At 37.5% G+C, this 20551-nt stretch overlaps 2 protein-coding genes across 2 annotated transcripts; both read left to right on the top strand.

Moving 5' to 3' along the window:
* Positions 1-585: 585 nt before the first annotated feature.
* LOC145224002 (beta-1 adrenergic receptor-like) lies at positions 586-6042 on the top strand. Its single transcript, XM_080090416.1, has 4 exons — positions 586-1771; positions 2084-2265; positions 2779-2932; positions 3701-6042. Exons 1-4 carry the CDS (start codon positions 1021-1023, stop codon positions 4171-4173), a joined length of 1560 nt encoding a protein of 519 aa, XP_079946542.1. The 5' UTR covers positions 586-1020; the 3' UTR covers positions 4174-6042.
* Positions 6043-8761: 2719 nt separating this feature from the next.
* LOC145222856 (transcription elongation regulator 1-like) lies at positions 8762-19933 on the top strand. The gene is made up of 21 exons (XM_080089078.1): positions 8762-9025; positions 9566-9817; positions 9885-9963; positions 10048-10101; positions 10646-10723; positions 10820-10882; positions 11193-11354; positions 12936-12991; positions 13077-13204; positions 13642-13790; positions 13966-14032; positions 14276-14396; positions 14470-14559; positions 15408-15526; positions 15754-15904; positions 16739-16903; positions 17204-17377; positions 17941-18041; positions 18341-18503; positions 18737-18837; positions 19521-19933. Exons 1-21 carry the CDS (start codon positions 8819-8821, stop codon positions 19720-19722), a joined length of 2682 nt encoding a protein of 893 aa, XP_079945204.1. The 5' UTR covers positions 8762-8818; the 3' UTR covers positions 19723-19933.
* The last annotated feature ends 618 nt before the right edge of the window (positions 19934-20551 follow it).

Genomic DNA, 20551 nt, shown 5'->3' on the forward strand with positions numbered 1-20551 from the left:
GTTCTGCACCTGGAATAATAACTTTGTCACGATAAGCCGTGGAACAAATGTAAAGCACGTGTAGTCAAAAACAGTGCTACGTCAACGATACGTCACAATGAGAATGTGAGGACACACGTTGTCGAAAAAATATGTTTTAAACTAAAAAGGTTGAAAACATGTTTTTGAGACTTAGTTTTTGTGTTGAAAACTTGAGAGCTATGTTTAGAAGTCATAGTTTTAGCTTTTCTGCATTCCTACATTTGGAATCATCTGATCTCTAGTATATTGCCTGTTCGGCTATCGAGTAAAACAGTAGTACAATGTACAAGTGAGACACGAGTGATGGTATCGATTGATAAAGTCGGCAGCTACTAATGTGGCGTTCAGAAACCACAGTTAGCACAACAGCCATCAGATACAAGTGGGTGTGCTTTGTTGCTACAAACGCCACATATTTGTAACTATCAATAGAGTTACCAAATTTTAATTTGGTGTTGATCAGAAGCCAATGTCATACTTCAAATGCCAAGAGGTCGAAAATTTAAAGGGTTTTCAGACTAGGATACTTTTGTAATTTTTTGTGTTGAGTTAGTTGTGTGAAATATTCGGTCTCCCAACGTTATTAAACTCAATCGACAACGCAGATTTAGTGATAACCATCGGTAATGGAGATTTTGCATGTGGACTCTACCAGGAATTGATTATTCTTAAATTTACGTGTGAATAATCAAACATTTTCTATTTCTACAGTGGTTTAGATACACACACACAAACCTATGTTGGTTTGTCGGCGCCTTTGCAGCGCATTGATAAAAAAATGCCCGTGTAACTTAACACGAATCCAATACACCACTTGCTGCTGATTCAACAGCCGTCGTAGCCTTATCTCCGCAGCGGTAGGCAGAGCACTTGTCGATCTCTTAACAGACCCTTGCCTGTCACCGTACTGTCACTACCTCAAGGAGCCAGACTGCTTCAAGAACCGCTTATCCTCAACTTGACTCTATTGCTACTTAAGCTAGTATAAGATTGTAAGAAATGGAAGCTGTATTTTGCATTGTACTTGGGATTGCTGCCACGGCGTATGCAGAAGGAACAACTTCATTTGGAAGCATTGCAAATGAAACTGCAAAGGCTGCTGTAGACATCTGTGGTGACGCTATTGAAGAAAGTGCGCAGCCGGTTACCGATGATGGTGCGATGGTTGTAATGAACATTGTACTCTCCTTGATTATCGGCATCGTATCGTTCGTGACCATTGTTGGTAACCTAATGGTCTTCGCATCTGTGATGATATTCCGTAAGCTACAGACCATACCGAACATGTTTATCCTTAGTCTCGCAGTAGCGGACTTAATCATGGGTGGATTTGTGCTTCCGATCGGTGCTCACGATGTAATAGGACATCGCTGGCTTCTTGGTCACTTTTTCTGTGACATTTGGACTTCCGTAGACGTCCTCAGCGTTACAGCAAGCATTGGAACCCTCTGCATTATTTCTCTTGACCGTTACGTGGCTATCACAATGCCCTTCCAGTATTCATTGAGAATGACTCGGCCGAGGGCACGATGTATCATAGGAGCAGTTTGGATCATTTCGGCAGCGACAGCGTTTATTCCAATACATCTCGGGTGGTGGAAGTCGGAAAAGCCTTGCGATGTAAAGTGTTACGAGGATCCTGAATGCTGTGAGTTCCGAACCAATCCTACGTACGGAGTCGTGTCGTCTTGTATATCCTTCTACATTCCGCTAATTGTAATGGTCATCGCATACAGCATCGTATTTAAAAGTAAGTGGGATTCGTTTTGCAGGATTAGATTGGTAGAAAACCTTGCTATTCTGAACTTCGTAAAGGGTTAAAGCGAATGTACTGCAAGAATTTAGCACATAATAGGGTATTGTGGTTTTCACACCACAATAACTTCGTTAGGTTAAGTGTGTAACGTGAAAAAGGTTGTAGCTGTTGAAAATTTAAAACACATTTTTTGTTTTTTCCACTAAAATATAAAGGTTTTATTTTATTGATTGTGATTAGTTCAAAGCATTTTATGAAGTTATCTTCCCACAGACGGATAGTAATTTTCGCTTGTTTTTGGTACAGTCGCAATACAGAAACGTTCAAAGATCCGAAATAGAGAGGGGGTTTACCGTCGAGCTTCGATGCCCGGAACACGAAGCATGCTGTGGGGAAGGGGAGAATACAGAGCTATCTTCACTATGGGGATCATCATGGGCACTTTCGTCATATGCTGGTTGCCATTTTTCATTATCAACGTTTTGTCGGTAAGGGTTTCTTTGTGCAAAGAAGTTACAGTGAAAATTTAGGCACCAGTCTGTCAGTTATATACCATTGCCGACAGAGCAAAACAAAAAGTTTTTGAAATATGCCTGACAAAAACAATGTATTCAGTCAGGCAGTCGGTGATTACTTTGGGTTATTAAAGTAAGTTTTTCCAAAGTGTACCTCGTTTTGATTGGCGCATTTTGTCAATAATAGTTTTTAGGTATTAAATAAAGTGAAGTGTTTGTTCATATTTAACAAAAAAAACATTCGCTACGTGGCTGTAATGTTTTTTAACAAAGATACATAACTTTGCATAAACTAAAAAAAATGCTGAAATATAAGTTGACATGGTGTCAATACAATACCTACAACTCCTAGCATTTGCACCACAAAGAAAGTGTTTCAAGATAGACCCTGGTAACTTATAGCCACAATTTCAACACCATTCTGATCTTCATCAGTGGCAAACTACAAACACAGTCGATAATCCAAAATCGATCGCTTTTTTGCAGGTGTTTTGCGACGACTGTGTGCCCAAAGACGTATTTTTGGGATTTAACTGGCTTGGCTACGTAAACAGCTTCTTCAATCCCATTATCTACAGCCACAGTAAAGAGTTTCGACGGGCTTTTAAGCGAATTCTGCACTGTGGACTTTGCAGAGACGGTAAGGGCGCCTGGCTTTTTTTGTTCATTAAGTTTCGCGGCTTATTTGAACGGAGCCCGAACGGACGATTGTTAGTTGAAAAGCTGGACTCGCATTCATCAGAATATCTCACCAAATGGCGCCACACCAGAATTCTTAGAAATGCAGATTTTCGTAGAAAACTTTATCAGTGGCCAAAGTCGACATGGTGTTTCAGAATGGAAATCTTTTTCGAGTTTTCGAATAGTACGAACTCTGGGTGCAGCTCGACGACGGCTACACATAAACTTGGACTATTTTTTATTTAACTTCAAAGTAATTTAATCTCAATGCGAGCAAAGTTGCGTCAACTTCGGCAATAAATTCGTTAAACGTTTACTAAGTATGCAAAACTACCGGACACAAAAGCTCAAGGGATATAGCCGTCAGCATGTCAACTTAATACGGGTGGGAACAGAGTTCCGATCGCACGCTAGCTAAAATTAAGCATAGTAGCCGCTAGCTAAATTACGTTGGAGTAAGCGCAATAATAACAACATATGTTGAAGTCGATGGGGCCAGTAACCAAAACATTTAATTATAGCTACCGCTCAAGATAAGTTAACAATATGGCAAGCCAAACTCGTTTGTTTAAACCTTCTTGAAAAAAAAGACAGAAACGTGGTCAAAATGTGACATGCCTTTACATGACTAAAACATGTGAACCAGAAATATCAAACTTTTTATGAAATACAAGGTGTGGTGGTGCATGAAATAAATTAAATCCAATTGTATTCTTTGTATACGAAGGTTACCGACAGACCAGCCGGGCCTCGCTATCAGTTTCCTACACACCGACGGCCAGTGCAAGATCAAGCGTTCGCGAATCGAGCATCTTTCAGCTCACAAACTTATTGTTCAACGGGGAACGGCGACGAGCAAGCCGCATGAGCACATCAAGCGTCAAATCAAGGCGTTCTCCTGTACAAAACGGCCGTAGTCCGGTGTGCAGCAGCAATAACAATAACGGTGGACTGCGAAGACCGTCCTATGGATACCGCTACTCGGGTTCTGACATGCCAAAATGTCATTTCGAAACTGGTAGCGGTTCGTCGGGCAACTCATACGCCTCTGAGTCGGCCTTTTTACCCTCAGTGCCAGAGCGAAGCGACGAGTTAAAAGTACCACTGAGTGACCACCGATCGAGTGATTGCGACTCGGGTTGCGAACCGGAAAAAACGAAACAGCCTTCTGAGTCTTCAGACCAATTAATCCCGACGTGAAGTAGAAGAATAGTGGTGTACAAATGTAGCCTCAGTAGGTTTTGGTAAAAACAAACTTTTTAAACTTTTCCCAAGGACGTTTTGGATCTGCGGATTACTGGAGAGTACTCCAAGGGTAAAAAATGCAAAGGGTATAGGTCAATGATACTTAATACTGAAACGCCCCCGCATTGTAAACTAATAAAGTGGTACAAAACGATTAAATTCTAACATTCTGCGGTATTACTTGACATCTGTACGTACTCGAAGAGGTGACAAAATGCAAATGAACACGTTATTGGCCAAACGCCCCAAAATTGTGAAATAATAAAGTGGGAAAAAAGATTTTAAGCGTTTTTGCCACTCCAAAAAAAGCGAATGCAAAGTATGACAAGGATACAACTCTAAAAAACGCCTAAACGGTAACATTATTAAAATCTTATAAAACGTTTTTTAGGTGTAGTTTCTCACGGTAATTAATGTGCGCAATATCTTCACTATATACCACACACTGTGCTGCTTTGTTGCATCGTAAAGCTGTATTACAAAAAATTAAAGACAAAAGGGTTAAGCGACAAGTTTTTTTTTACCAATCTCGAAACGCCTAAGCGGAAAAAATAGGTAAACACATTTATGACAGGGCGGTCACAACTTTGCGCCCACCTCTGAGCCTAAAAGCCTTACAATCTCTGGGCACAATGAGATTACGTCTGACCCTTGACTCGACCTAGCCACGTAATCATTTCGTCAAACATTCCAATGTCGCCTTTCGAGCGGAAACAGTTTTTTTGGCATAACTCCGACGCAACTTTTCCCTAAAATGTCGGGAATTTGACAAGCACGCCAAACAAGCCCCCAAATTGACTGTTGTTTGGAATTGGCCATTCAAGACGAGAAGTGAAGTTATTTTACGATCATTCTTAAAGGCATTAGTGGCCGTTTCGATCCACTGTGGGCACCAAAGCGGATGACATTCATCCGGAAAAAGCCCTGTACCAACTTAAACAAGGAGCCAACATCTTAATCGACCGTCAAATTCTGACATTACTGCCAAAGTTAAGCACAATTTTAACCTTAAGTCAAAAAGTTACGCTTGGGGTATTTTAAAGGGCCCTAAACTGAGTGTGAATCATAAAACGTTTGCAAAATCACGCTTTTTGCTGGGTGACGAAAGGGGCGTCAATCACTGTTATGTCCGCATTTCTTCACGACTTGAAAAACGCGCGAGTTCCACGTTTTTCTTTTTGTTATCGTATATCCTTCCGTCGACGCCGAATTTTTCTCGCGTGACCCTGCTCGTATTAGCGTACGTGATTTTGTACATAAACAGAGATGCGACTTTTATTTTCTACTATGTAAGTTCATGATCAATTTAGCTTTTTTAGTGTCTCACTGATTGATATTGCACCTGTCTTTTGCGCCTCTTACTATTTCTTTTTTTACAAAATCAAATACGTTCAACGACTATTTCTACACACTGCTTTAACGGCACAATAAGACGTATTTTCCTGATTTATATTGCTTTGTTTTCTTAAGTTACTATTGCAATGGTTTTGTTAGGAAAATATGTTACAAGGACGTTAACAGACAATTTTAGTACCTAGTATTTAAATTACACAACGTCGAGCAAAATTAATTACGGCCAGTGTATTCAATTTGAACAGACGTCCGGGCCAAATCCGGTATGTACTAAGATGTTGACAACGGTCAGTAATTACATTTCACCTTTTCAACGTGGCTACAAACTTTGTTACCCGATTCCATAGTTGTTGCCCCCAAGATGAATTATTTATATGACTGTCACTAAAAGGTCCGGAACGTGGGTCCATTAAATGCACGTTGCTACTTCTGTATTTCTTCTCGCAATAAAATGTGTTCTCTTTTCCAGTACGCTTCAGGTTTGATTGACAGTTTTGAAACAAGGTTTGTCACAGTGAAAAGTGACCTCAAACAAATGAGGACAGAAGAAACATATTTGATTAACTCGAAAGCCGGACGTAGACTTGTAATGGTTAAAGTATAAAGAAAACCTACAAATAACTGAAACGAAACTCTTTGACAACGTACCCCAGCCCAAACGATAAACAAATAGACTGGACGAATTCACACACATACACAACGAGAGAGGGAGACCGTGCGGTTTGTGCAGCCAAATCGGACGGAAATAACACAAATATTTGACTCCACAGTGACATCTAGCAGAAAAATAAAATATCTGGCGCAGGTTTGGGTCAAATAAATCCTAAATACAACTACAATAATTATTTTTGTCCCACCGCTGTAACAACAAAACAACTCTGTTTACAAGGCTAAACACCACAACATTTAACGTTATTTAAACAAGCCTTATGTCCTCTTTACCCTGTAATTAAGCATTTTTAAGCTTACATATATTTACACCTCTTTTTTACACCATTTATTTTTCACACACCTATGCAATTTGCACGTTCAATTTACACAGCTATGTAGCGATTGTGACATAATTTATGCAAACTTTGCAATATTTGTGTACCAAAATAGCTCGTTTTTGACTCGCTAGTTCAAGGCTTGCGAGGAAGTTAAATTGTGCAGTAACCAAGTCCAACTGTATTGACAAATCATGTTCGGACTTTGTAATATTTCCTGTCGCAGTTAATTAGGATGCAGATGCGACTGTATGATCTGGTTTGCGAGCTTTTACCGTATGTTTTGTTTCCTGACGTGATTGGACGCTGCTTTCTGTGGGAATTTGTGCAAGATTCAATGGAGAGACGAGAGCATAATTGTGCAGTTTAATGCCACGCATTATGAATTGATAAAACGCACCGCTAATGTAATTGGTCACAACAGTTTTAGCCCAATAGCAGTTAACTTCATTTGCTTGCTGTGCTAAATGCTTGCTTTACAGTAATGTGTTTGTTGCTAGTAGAACTTGAATTTATGATTAAAGGTTGTTATTGTTAATTGCTAACGACTTGTTTTGTTTCTTAAACATTCTATTTGAATAAGCATGTTGATTGAATAAACAAACTGAGGTGCAAAACCCTTGTTGATCGAGACTCATGACATTGATTGATAAAGAAAACTCTGAAAGTGAGGACGAAAGTACAGGTAGCCTTTATCTACCACAGTTTATACCGATAGGCGTGCCACCGCGTAGTTCGCTGGTTTACTACAGTAACGTACACAGAGACTGGTGCGCTAGACTGTTTGTTCTAGCAGACTATTTTGAACTCCCGCCTAGGGAAGAATTCATTGAAAGTGTTTTGACTAGAGACATTGCCGTGCAAATAAGTTCATTCAATACCGACCGAAGGTATATCACCACAACGTATAGTTTCAACCAACTAATCATTCGAGATCCAGAAGAAGCTGATTGTTATCACGATCTATACGCTATACGTAAATTTACCAACATAAGCACGGTGTTGTTAAGCAGGTTACGAAGGCCATTTACTACACCTCTGTACCCACAGCTACCTCGCTTGTAAATTTCATTCATTTTTCTCATATTTTTGTGAATAGGAATCGACAACTTGCACCATGTTTACAGCAGCATATTATGGTAATAACTCATGATTGTTGTTGTTTTTTGTGTTGATTAATCTTTATAAGCATTGAAGTATGTTTGCAATGTATAACCAGTGTAGTTGTTTGTCAAGTGATGGTTTGTTTACTTTGTTACTGAACAATACCACAATGTATTGTAAGGTGCATAATCATAACATCATAAAAAGTACAATGGTGTTAGTTTTAGCAAATTATGTAAATTACCACATACCCTTGCCATATCTAGACATAAATCAAAGGACATTGCAATAATAAAATAGGAAACTTACTATAAACAAGGAAACCCTAATTAAAATTCTAATTCAACTCAAAGTTCAAAACTTGTCATCTATTTCATCAAAAGTTTTTGCAGTCTACTTGGTTCAAATTACAAATATATAAAACAAACAAATGGTACCGTGCATTCCACTTCTTATTGTTCCTCCGTCCTGTTGTGCAATGATTCGGATTTTGTAAACATATTAACCCTAAAAACAGAACTAACAAGCTCACATTTCTGAAAAACACTAACAAGAACAAGTGACATTTTTCATTAGTTTCCCGCCTTCACAGTTTTGTAAAATCCAATGATGGCAAATGGTTGCTTTCTTCTACATTTTCAATCCGTTTTCATTTGTTCGTTCTGTAACACTTATGGTTGTTGTTTCAATATAATTTGTTAAAATTTTAAATGATTTAAAAATTAGAGTAACGGTTTACTTGCTTTTATATGCTTTATAGTCTAGAGAAACTCCCCTTATTTTGCATGTGGTCGCGAACGGTTGTTATTAGTCTGTTTTCTGGTCAAACGTTGCGTGGCTTTTTCAGTTTACAAAATACAAGCAATACGCATTAGGCGAGTTTTAAAAGGATTGCAGCGTAAATATTTGCAACTGGATGTAACAACTTTGTTGCCAACAGTTAATGGTGTTTGGTCTGCAATTGCAAATACCTTTTAGTCACTCGGTAATGCAATTTAAGCGTATTTGTACTGCTGCGATTTGCTTTACCGGCTGAAAGAAACGCAAGGTTTCTTTATTTATAATAAAGTCTAAACGTGCTCACTTAACACATAGTTAACCTATCCATACTTTTCAGGGCATTATTTAAGCTTTTACTTGCAATAAAGCGGACAATAATGAATAACATGAGGGGCCCAGGTAATTTTGGGCCACCAAGGGGTGGTGGTCCCGGGCCAAGATTTCCTGGAAATTTTAGGGGTCCTGGACCTGGTGGTTTTATGCCTATGGGTCCCGGACCGAACCAGGGTCCACCATTTGGCGGTCCTCCGTTTGATGACAACTTTCCTCCAATGAACAGGATGATGCGACCTGATGGACCACATGTATGTAACATAACAATTATATTTGTTATTGTTTTAATTACCGAAATACCATACAGTAACATACATAGTAAATTGAACTTTTAGTAGACTTAAACTAGTCAGTGTTTTTCGTATTGCAATGTATTGTAAATTATATCGATTTCGCCGATTTAATGGCATCCTCAGTTCAGTAGCATACATTTTTACTAGATACCTATATACACTATAATGATGTATGTATTCAAGCAAAAACCTTTATAAATGTATTTTAGAGATTTGTGTTTTTCATTTTGTAATGTATTGTAAATAATATCGATTTCGCCGATTTAATGGCATCCTCAGTTCAGTAGCATACATTTTTACTAGATATGTATATACACTATAATGTATTCAACCTGTATTCAATCAAAAGCCTTCATAAATGTATTTTAGAGATTTATCATTTGTTACTTGTGTGTTTATTAGAAACAGGAGTGCATACTCAATTAGTGTGAGTAACAGAGGTATTACCATTAACTCAAAACAATGTGCTACTCTAATTTCAATTTGTTTGGTTTTTAGAACATGCCTCCAATGAGCCAAGGAAACTTCATGGGTCCAATGCAAGGAATGCCAAGGCCAATAATGCACGAAGGAATGATGCCAATGCCTCCGATGCGGCCTCCTAGCATGCCAGCTATTGACCCAAATAAGGAAGTTTGGGTGGAAACTATTGCTGGGGATGGAAAAATATATTACTACAATGCAAAGACAAGGCAGTCTGTATGGAAGAAACCAACAGATGAGAATGTACAAGTTATTAAACAATCTGAGGTCAGTATAAGGCTTTAAATTTTATTTCTTTTGTTAAGGTGGCTGTTGTAATGTGGTTTTCTTTTAGGCTCATGCTTTAGCTTCCACTAATGCCTTTTCCAACCTTGGAAATCAAGGGCAACAACAGCAGGAGAACAACCAGACAGGTAATTATTATCAATGCATCTAGTTCACATGTGTCTTGTATTATGCATTAAACTGCTTAATTATAAACTTTTTGTGTATGACAGATAAGGCAAGTAGCTATAACAAACCTGAAGGGCAGGAAGATGGAAATGTTTCTGGTAGGAATACAAAGCTATTTTTAAAACATTGTTGTTACTTGTATAGTGGTGACAAATAATTTACTGAAATTGGAAGAATACTGTATATATACAAGTGTTTGTTTTGGAATTTGTTCAAATGTAAATGCTGTTTAAGATAGAATACAGACAAATTCGGTCAATTAAACAGGACAGTGGTTCCCAACCTTTTTCAATGAATTCATCCCTTATTCAAAACATTTTCATTCCTCCCTAATACACTACATAGTAGATTCTAATCCATGCAAAGATCATTTCAAATTAAGTCTTTTATCAACTTTACAAATCATATTTAAGTGTATTTACAAACCACATGTAAAAATAAAGTAAATTCCTTCCCTGAAGTTTTTAAATTCCTTCCCGGTTGTGTACCACTGGCACATCTTTCAAAGAAAATATTTGTTTAATCACATAGTTTGATTAATTGCAAACAAAAACTTGGCAAATCAATTCTGCAATTATTCATAGTTGTATGTATTGTGTTTGGTAAACCCCACTTTAAAGTTTTTTATTCTAATTTTTACAGATGATAGTATGGATGCCGATCTAGATAATGAAAACAATTCTTCACAGTTTAAACCACCACCCATAGTTTCAGGATCAGGTATACTACTTTTTGTGTAAATTGCCATGTTAGCTATAAAACATTTTTAAATGTGCTTTGCAGTCATTAGTAAAGGCTACTGATTTCTATTTACAGGTCCTGTTCCTGGAATGGGTGTTCCACTCATAATGGGAATGCCAATGCGCCCTGTTATTCCTGGTAGGTAGTGTCTTCAATTTGTGTCTGGTATAGAAATGTTATTTTATTGTCCCTTTTTAAGTTTGGACAGCATTGCCAATTGTTGAAACCTGGCTTCCTAACGTAGGTAGTTTGTTTCTAACATAATTTAGGTACAATACATAATACTATGTGTATGGGCACGTATCAGCGCGTCATATGGGAAATATTGTTGTAAAGCCCTGACATAAACTATTCTCCAAAAAAATATATTAACTATTTGTTTTTTGACTGTTTTTTGGTAGTTTATTCTACATATATATTGCCAGTTGCAGTAAAATCTATTTTCTAGGCATGATGCTGCCACGCACTATTGTGCCTGAAATGACCCCTGCCATGCCTGGTGTTGAGTGGCGTGGGCACAAGGCACCTGACGGAAGACCATATTATTACAATATTCGTACCATGGAGACAAGATGGGTGAAACCTAAAGAGCTTGAAGAAGCTGAAAAACGTAAGTTTTTTAACTTAAGTCCATGGTTTAGCCTAATTCAAACTGTTGTGAGTAGACAAAGATCCGGATTAACCGATGTCGATTAGTTTAAGTCTTACCTCATTACAAATCATTTGTACCTTTAGTTTTGTCCGAATTAGGTGAAGATCCGGATTAACCGATGTCGATTAGTTCAAGTCTTACCACATTACAAATCTTTTGTACCTCGAGTTTTGTCCGAATTAGGCGAAGATCCGGATTAACTGATGTCGATTAGGTCCAGTCTTACCACATTACAAATCATTTGTACCTCGAGTTTTGTCCGAATTAGGTGAAGATCCGGATTAACCGATGTCGATTAGTTCAAGTCTTACCACATTACAAATCATTTGTACCTCGAGTTTTGTCCGAATTAGGCGAAGATCCGGATTAACTGATGTCGATTAGGTCGAGTCTTACTATGTTACAAATCTTTTGTACCTCGAGTTTTGTCCGAATTAGGCGAAGATCCGGATTAACTGATGTCGATTAGTTCAAGTCTTACCACATTACAAATCATTTGTACCTCGAGTTTTGTCCGAATTAGGCGAAGATCCGGATTAACTGATGTCGATTAGGTCCAGTCTTACCACATTACAAATCATTTGTACCTCGAGTTTTGTCCGAATTAGGCGAAGATCCGGATTAACTGATGTCGATTAGGTCCAGTCTTACCACATTACAAATCATTTGTACCTCGAGTTTTGTCCGAATTAGGTGAAGATCCGAATTAACTGATGTCGATTAGTTCAAGTCTTACCACATTACAAATCATTTGTACCTCGAGTTTTGTCCGAATTAGGCGAAGATCCGGATTAACTGATGTCGATTAGGTCCAGTCTTACCACATTACAAATCTTTTGTACCTCGAGTTTTGTCCGAATTAGGCGAAGATCCGGATTAACTGATGTCGATTAGGTCCAGTCTTACCACATTACAAATCTTTTGTACCTCGAGTTTTGTCCGAATTAGGTGAAGATCCGAATTAACTGATGTCGATTAGTTCAAGTCTTACCACATTACAAATCTTTTGTACCTCGAGTTTTGTCCGAATTAGGTGAAGATCCGGATTAAACGATGTCAATTAGGTCCAGTCTTACCACATTATAAATCATTTGTACCTCGAGTTTTGTCCGAATTAGGTGAAGATCCGGATTAACTGATGTCGATTAGTTCAAGTCTTACCACATTACAAATCATTTGTACCTCGAGTTTTGTCAGAATTAGGCGAAGATCCGGATTAACCGAGGTCGATTAGGTCGAGTCTTACTATGTTACAAATCATTTGTAGCTTGAGTTGTCTAAATTGGCGAAGATCTTGATTGATCGAATCTGGTTTAACCATGGTTTACCTCACAAGGTTGTGCACCACTGGGCTTTACCCATCAAGGGGTCGCATAGAAATTTCGGTTTCAAAATGGGGTCACAGAGCAAGAAAGTTTGAGTAGCCCTGGTCTAAATTGGCAAAGATCTTGATTGATCGAATCTGGTTTAACCAAGGTTTACTTCACTTGTATCAAACAATGCTTGTTTTCTGTTAGTAATACCTTTGTTTTGTTTCAGTTGAAGCTGCAAACCAGCTTACTCAGGAATTATCTATACCTCAAAAAAATGACAAGGTAGCTATTTTAGTTTACATGTGTCATATAAAGTGTAAAAATGTCAATCGAAATTTTTGGTTTGTTTAAAAAAAATCTGATTTAGAAAAAGCAAGAGGAATTGTCTGAAAGTAACAAAGCTAAGGAAGAAATACCAGCGGAATTGACAGAGGAAGAAAAGGCCAAACAAAAACAAAAACCAGTTGCCACAAAAGCTGTCTCTGGCACACCATGGTCAGTATTTAAAAAAATATGTAGAGTTATAGTAGTTGATTTTTAGGGATTTTTTTAGCCTTTGTGGCATTTTTAGAATACCTAACTGTTTGAAAAAAAATGTTGAAATGCATTACAACTTGGACTTGGAAACAGCTTTATTACAAATAATCACCAGACACTGCCATTAACTTAAATAACTTCAAAGTGTATTGTAATCTTAGTAGGCTAGAAATTTTATACGAAATGATTACAGAAGTATTTCTTTAACCAACGTTTCATGCCCTATTTAGGTTGCTTTCATCAGGTAATGACCCTACTTTAAAAAGTAAAATTCCTGGCTGTTACAGTTCATATATGAATATATTTCTCTTTGGGCGGATTTTTCGAACAGCTTGGAAGGCCAATAGTGTAGTCTTAAACAAACTAAATTAAACTGGATGATTTTTTGTCATCAGGTGTGTAGTGTGGACGGGAGATGAAAAGGTTTTCTTTTTCAACCCAACAACTCATCAATCTATGTGGGACAGACCAGAGGAACTGAAGGATAGATCAGATGTCGACGAATTGCTTGCCGATCCTCCGCACAAGAGAAAAAGATTGATAAGTATGTAGTATATATACATGAGTGTATATTTCGTGATACAGTTTTATGTTCATGCACATATACGTTCAACCCTTTCTTCTGTGAAGTTTGGGTTATATGTGTTTTAATTCTGGGTAGTTTAAAACCAATTGCAGTTTTTCGCCCATTAAAAAAATTTGCACACTTGCATTTTTAGTTTCTAAAACTCCTGAAGCTGAAACTACAGAAGAGAAAGACGAAGAACCTGCTACGAAGAAATTAAAGTAGGTGTTTTTCAAACTTCACAATTTGTGACAATAAGGATTTGCCCTTTAGTGGCTGCATAGATGCTTCATGGCTGATCCCAGTGTAAATTAATGTTCATCTTAACTGTTTAATATTCATCTCAAATAAAACGGTCAATCTGGTGATCCCTTACTACGATGCTGAAGAACCCACACCCTTGTAAACACAAAGTGGTTGTACCAACTGCTCTGCTGTCTTTGACCTTCACACAATTGTTACAGAGAAGTTGATGCTGATGAGAAGAGAATGCAGGAAGCTGAGAAGCAAGGTGAAAAGGAACGCAGTCTGTTGCCGCCAGAAACAAGACTCATAAAGTTCAAAGACATGCTTCTCGAACGACAGGTGGATAGCATTACCTTTCTACTTGCATTCTGATAAATAAACATGTTTGCAAACTGACACCCATGCCTTGCAGGTTTCCGCATTCTCAACTTGGGAAAAAGAGCTTCATAAGATTGTCTTTGATCCAAGATATACACTGCTCGCTCCAAAAGACAGAAAACAGGTTATTTTTAATGCTATTCATTGATATGAATAGGAGCACAGCAGGTTGTTGTCTGTTAAGGGACTGTTGTCGTACAACTAGGTCTTCATATTGTAGTTCGTCAAGGGCTTAACGCCAGTAACAGTTGTATATGTTATTGCTTTAGTGCCAAATTAAGAATTTTTTCGCCTGTACTTTTTGTTACAAAGAAATTCTTCTGAGCCCCCAACGTTCATGGTGGGCACAGCACCAAGGCTACATAGCTCAGTGGATAAAAAGACAGCTGTGTATAGGCCCCTGTTGTGTGTTTTACTCCACATGTTTAGCCTATATCATAAAATCCTTGGATGTGCAGCACTTATTAGAATGATACCTCTTGCATGTTTGTCATATAAAACTAAAATTTGTTAAACCCATCCGTTTAGTTTAACAAATGTTACTCAGTTTTGTGGTAGTAGAGCAACCTGGCACTGGTACAGGATTCCCGCGGGTATGGAAAACCTGGAAAGGTTATGGAATTTGAATTTGTATTTTTAAGGCCTGGAAAAGTTTTGAAAAAAGCCAACTTTTGCAAAAGTCCTTGAAAAAGTATGGAATTTGGCGCCTGAAAATGCCAGATAGAGATAGGAATTTCAAATTATGTAACGTTTGTATATTCGTTGCAAGTATGGAAAATTGGCTACATATACCAAAGCCTCTTTACTAGTTTCATTATGGGAATTGCTCGATTTTTTTCGATTAAGGTTGTGAAAATTCGGGTTTTTTTCTTGAAAAGTGTTGGAAAAGTCATGGAATTTATAAACAAAAATTACGCGGGAACCCTGCCGGTAGGTCGTTGTTTCTTGGACAATAAAGGCTCACTTTTTCAGGTATTCGATGAGTTTGTAAGGACGCGAGCCGACATAGAGAGAAAAGAGAAAAAGGCTCAGATCTTAAAAGCAAGAGAAGAATTCAAAGGTTTACTGGCTGAAGTAAACTCTGCTAAAAGGTTTGTGTTGGTATATTGTCACAACAGTGTTTCACATTCCAATTTCTTATCAAATTTAAATTTGTGTTGATATAATTTCACAACAGTGTTTCACATTCAAATTTTTTATCTAATTTAAATTTGTGTTGATATATTTTCACAACAGTGTTCCACGTTCAAATTTCTGATTAAATTTGTGTTGGTATACTTTTACTATTGTTTCACATTCAAACCTTCTATTTTTCTAGAATGGGATTTAGTGAATTTGCTGGAAAATATGCCCGTGATCCAAGATACAAAGCAATTGATAAGATGAAAGATAGAGAATCACTCTTTAATGAATTCCTCAAGGAATCGAAGAAACAGGCTGAGGAAGAATCAAAAAACAAGGCAGAGAAAGTATGGGGGGAGATTTCGTTCCAATATGCAGGGTCATGGGTCATGGAAATCACAATTTCGAAACCAAAAAAGTCCCTTGGGGCTTTCCAAATTGTCAGGCTGACTTTGTGTATTTTATGAATGAAAATTGAACACAGATGATTAACAATATTTTTCTAAATTTTTTTTAACAAAAAGGAGTAACTGGATTGGAAACATGTAGTTTTGATGAATTCTTTCAAAAACATGTGTTCAGTTTTCATTGTGAGTGCTGTAAACTAGTAAGAATATATTAGATTGCAACTTTGTTGGATAACTACAGGGTTTAGAGTACACAATTATGGTGTCAATGCCCAAGTACTGGTTTAAAAACTAAAGAAAACGTGGTTTCAGTAAATTTTTATGCTCTTTTTGTCTTGTTACATGAAGTTTTTAGCTCGACGGGACAGTCTGCTAAAATTCTTTCACACTGCCAGGCTTGGATACGAGAAAGACAGGTGTTCCCCCTGTATAAGATGCGAATAATATGAGGTAGAAACAGTGGTTTATTTTTGTCTAACCGTAACAGCTACCAATGAAAACGAATTGCAAACTGACAGCAACCAAAGATTCATAAACGTTCGTCAAAGTAAAACTTGTTCAAATTTTTGTCACTTTTTGCTCGGAAAAAAACATGAGTGATATAGTTTTTACCGAATTAGGGCCAAAAATTCACTTAGCAGCAAAAAAATCAATGATTTTTTAAAGGTAAGTTACTTCTATTTTGCCAACAAAATAAAACAACCTCCTCTGAAAACAGAATCCAACTCTGTATATATTTCTATTTTAACATGTTCTTTACTCATTGCGAATTAGATCAAGAAAGAGTATTTCGAGTTAATGGAGGAAAAACGAGTCCAAAAATACTCGCGTTGGTCAAGAGCAAAGGAAAAGATGGAGTTGGACTCTCGCTACTCGAATGTACTCAGTGCGTATCAGCGTGAACAATGGTGGAACGACTATGTGGCGAGCAAAGTCAAGGTAATATATATTTATCGATTGTGACGTAATAGAACAAGAAATATGGCGCAAACAATTTAGAAAATAAGAATAAATCAAAATAATATTTTTTTCCGTCGAAAATTGTCAAAAAATTGGTGTTATGAGCTTGGGGTGAATTTTCGAACTAATACAATGACGTAGTGAGTTGATGACGTAATGTTACTTTGAAAAATGTCATTATTTTAATTTTTTCTTGCTGTTGTGTATTAATTTTTCGTGACACAAGAAAACGTAATAGGTTGATCTCAGAAAACGTCATACTCTTATTTTGGTTTTTAGACGGAGGAGAGCGACGAAACGGCACGGAAGAGACGAGCTGAGGAAAGCCTGAAAGCCCGCGCAGAACAAGTTGAAAAAGAAAAGGCCGAAATGAGCAGGGAAATTGACTCGGAAAGACAAAAACATCGACTCGAGGAGGCAGTCCAACACTTTAAAGCTCTACTCGCCGATATGGTGGGTACTATGACATCATAATGACGTGTGTTGTTGTGTTTCGTCATAACTGACTTGTCAAAGCTTTTAACAAGTTGGTTAGTTTTACGATCGGGATATTGAGATACAAAAAGTCCGTATTTTACCGTTTTGTTGGATTTTGTGTAGTTTTCAGTTTTGTTGGTACATTACTCTTTAACCAATCACCCTTATACAAATTGACTTCGCAACACTAGTAACACCCATAGGGGTTTGCGTGATTATAAAGGTTTCGTAACGTTGTTGTAGGAAGTTTTGTTTTAGGCAGTAACAATACATGGTAGTAAATCTTTCCCCGTTGTGGCCAATGCATCATTAAAATTTTATGTCGTAAACCGAAAGTACCTGGCGGTACCAGACAATTTTAAAAAAAGCCTAAATTAGGCCAGAAAGTGTATAAATTTACGCCACAAATGGGTCTCCATTGAGAAGTGAGGCCAATTTTTTTTTTACAAATTTCCGTCTGTTTGATAAGTACTGTGTTAAAATGGTAAACGACTCCCGATTTCCCCGAATGTTTTTCACCATTTAAATACACATTTCAGGTTCGTACCACCGACCAATCTTGGTCTGAAGTTCGTCGTGTGTTGAAGAAAGACGGTAGATGGGATCTTGCTTCCTTGTTATCCCGGGATGAAAAGGAAAGGTCAGTTAGAATGGTTTCAAACTTGTTCACATAAAACCAAATGTTTTATAAGCAAAAGCAAAACTGCTAGAGGGGTTGCCTAATGAGAATACTTCATAATATGTAAAATAAAACGACCAATACTCCAACCTTGAAAAGTGTGACTGATTTGGTTTAACAACCTTGTTTTTTAAAAATAATAGTCTTTGAAAACATAATGTTATACGCATTAATTTAGCGACGATGCTAAACTGCGAAAGACCGTACCCTGAAAAATATACCCACCATTGTTTTCAAAACGAGCCGAATTATATCTTCAGGTACTTTACAAGCCACGTGGAATCACTAAACAAGAAGAAACGTAGCGGATTCAAACAACTCTTAGACGAGACGAGCACAATAACTCTTACTTCAAAATGGAAAGATGTCAAAAAGATGATCCGTAGTGACCCAAGATATGCCAAGCTTTCTTCAAGCGACAGGGTATGTCTGCATGGCGTTTGTTTGTGGGGTTTTTTTTGAGTAGTTTCCCTAGTCGCTCAATTCAATCATGCGTAACCGAACTACGACTCGTGCCTTTTCATTCCTATTAATTCAAGTTTATCAAAAAAACATAATGCCTTTCGTCTTTTAGATTTTGAGGTGTATGTATATTTTGCCTCAAAGCCTCGATAGACCGTGTAATACATAATACAAGTAATGTTGTTTTGTTCCAGAAACGGGAACGAGAATTTGAGGATTTTATGAAAGACAAGCTGGTGGATGCAAAAGGGGATTTCCGGGACTTGTTACGCGAGTGCAAGATTATTACACACAAGTATGTGACGCCATAAAGACATATGACACAGTCCAAACATCCTTAAACCAAGTTCGCACATTTTGTACATTTTTTGTACTCCAAAAAGCCCTGGAATTTGATTTGAAAATAAAGTCGCTATAATAATCATACGCTTTTATAACAGCAAAAAGCATCAAGAAAATTTGAAGTTAATTTAAACACAAAAAATGATTTACCGCTTGATTACGATAAAATGTTCTAATCCAGTGGTTCCCAACCGGGGAGGAATTCCTCCTTTGGGGAGGAATTTTATGAGTTCAGGGGAGGAATTTCATAAAAACTGTAAAAAAGTACATTGGAAATGTTACAGAACATTTTTGTATACACATAAATATATCCAATATGATTTGGAACCAGTTGTAAAGGATTCTGAAATGCACATCCCTAATTATAAGGTCTATTTCAAATTGCTATATTTTTTTATGTTATATTTGTTTTTCCTCTTATGGGGAGGAATGAATAGTTCGAAAATGGGCAAAGGGAGGAATGTAACAAAAAAAGGTTGGGAACCACTGTTCTAATCAGTTAGATCTTAAAAAACGGCCCCAAAGAAAAACAAAGACTTGCGCTTTACAAAGATTCAAACTTCGTTTTTAATTTACAGCTCATCCTAAAATCATAGGTTTCAACTTTTTCGCCGCTGAACAATTTGCCTTTTTCAGGACTCGTGATACTTTAAGGATGAATCCATCACATATGAAGGAAATAACTGCAGTTCTTGAAAACGACAAACGCTACCTAGTGCTCGACTGCGTAAAATCGGAACGAGACCATCTCCTGAAGACTTTTATCGACGATTTGCAACGTAGGGGGCCGCCCCCACCGCCTACTGCGTCAGAACCTTCTAGAAGAGGCATGAAATGAAGCGTGGCGAGTTTTATACAATCATCTTTTCCGTCTTTGGTTTTTTTACACGCCCAGTTTAAATTTATGAAAAATTAGAGTTACGCCTTATTTGGTGATCTTAGTCGAGCAAAATGGGCTTTTTATTTCAAAGATTGTACCTCTTGGTGGTGTAACACGTTGATGTGTTGTTAGTTGGCGTATGGAATTGGAATAAAAAGCTTATTGTAAACCTGGCTGGTTTGTGTTAGAAAGCTTATGTATGCCCCTGGTAATTTATTTTGTTCGAAAATTCCTGCATTTATATGATGTCGCCTTTTATGTTCAAAAATCGTTTAAACATCGTTGGGTTAGCTGGTTTTATTTTTATCCTCGGTGGGTGGGCAACGCCTCAATGCGTTATGCGAGCGGTCTGTTTTAAGTACCGTCAGTTCCCCTAAGTTCGGCAAATCCGATGATTGAGATGGGATTAGAACTCACAACCTTGTGAACGTTTCGCTAACCACTCGGCCATCTTGGCGGACAACTTTGACGAAAATGATTGCTTGCTCTTCACCAGCCAGAAACTATATCTTATATCTGCAGCAGTTACTAGTTTATCAGACCTAGGGTATAAATTGTCAGAAAAACAGTTCGAAAATTTTATCATAAACAATACTGCCAAAGTAGCCTACTGGTGTATATAGAATACATCACGCAGACGTTTTAACAAATCTCTGTTGTCATCATCAGTGCAGATTGATGAAACGTCTGCATGATGTATTCTATATACACAGGTACTTTGGCAGTAATGGTTATGATCAAATTACTTTTCAAGGCCGTGTATAGTGTTCCTAAGTCAAAAAATTGC

Source organism: Phallusia mammillata, chromosome 4 (genome assembly GCF_965637545.1).
Source record: "Phallusia mammillata chromosome 4, kaPhaMamm4.hap1.1, whole genome shotgun sequence".
Lineage (NCBI taxonomy): Eukaryota > Metazoa > Chordata > Ascidiacea > Phlebobranchia > Ascidiidae > Phallusia > Phallusia mammillata.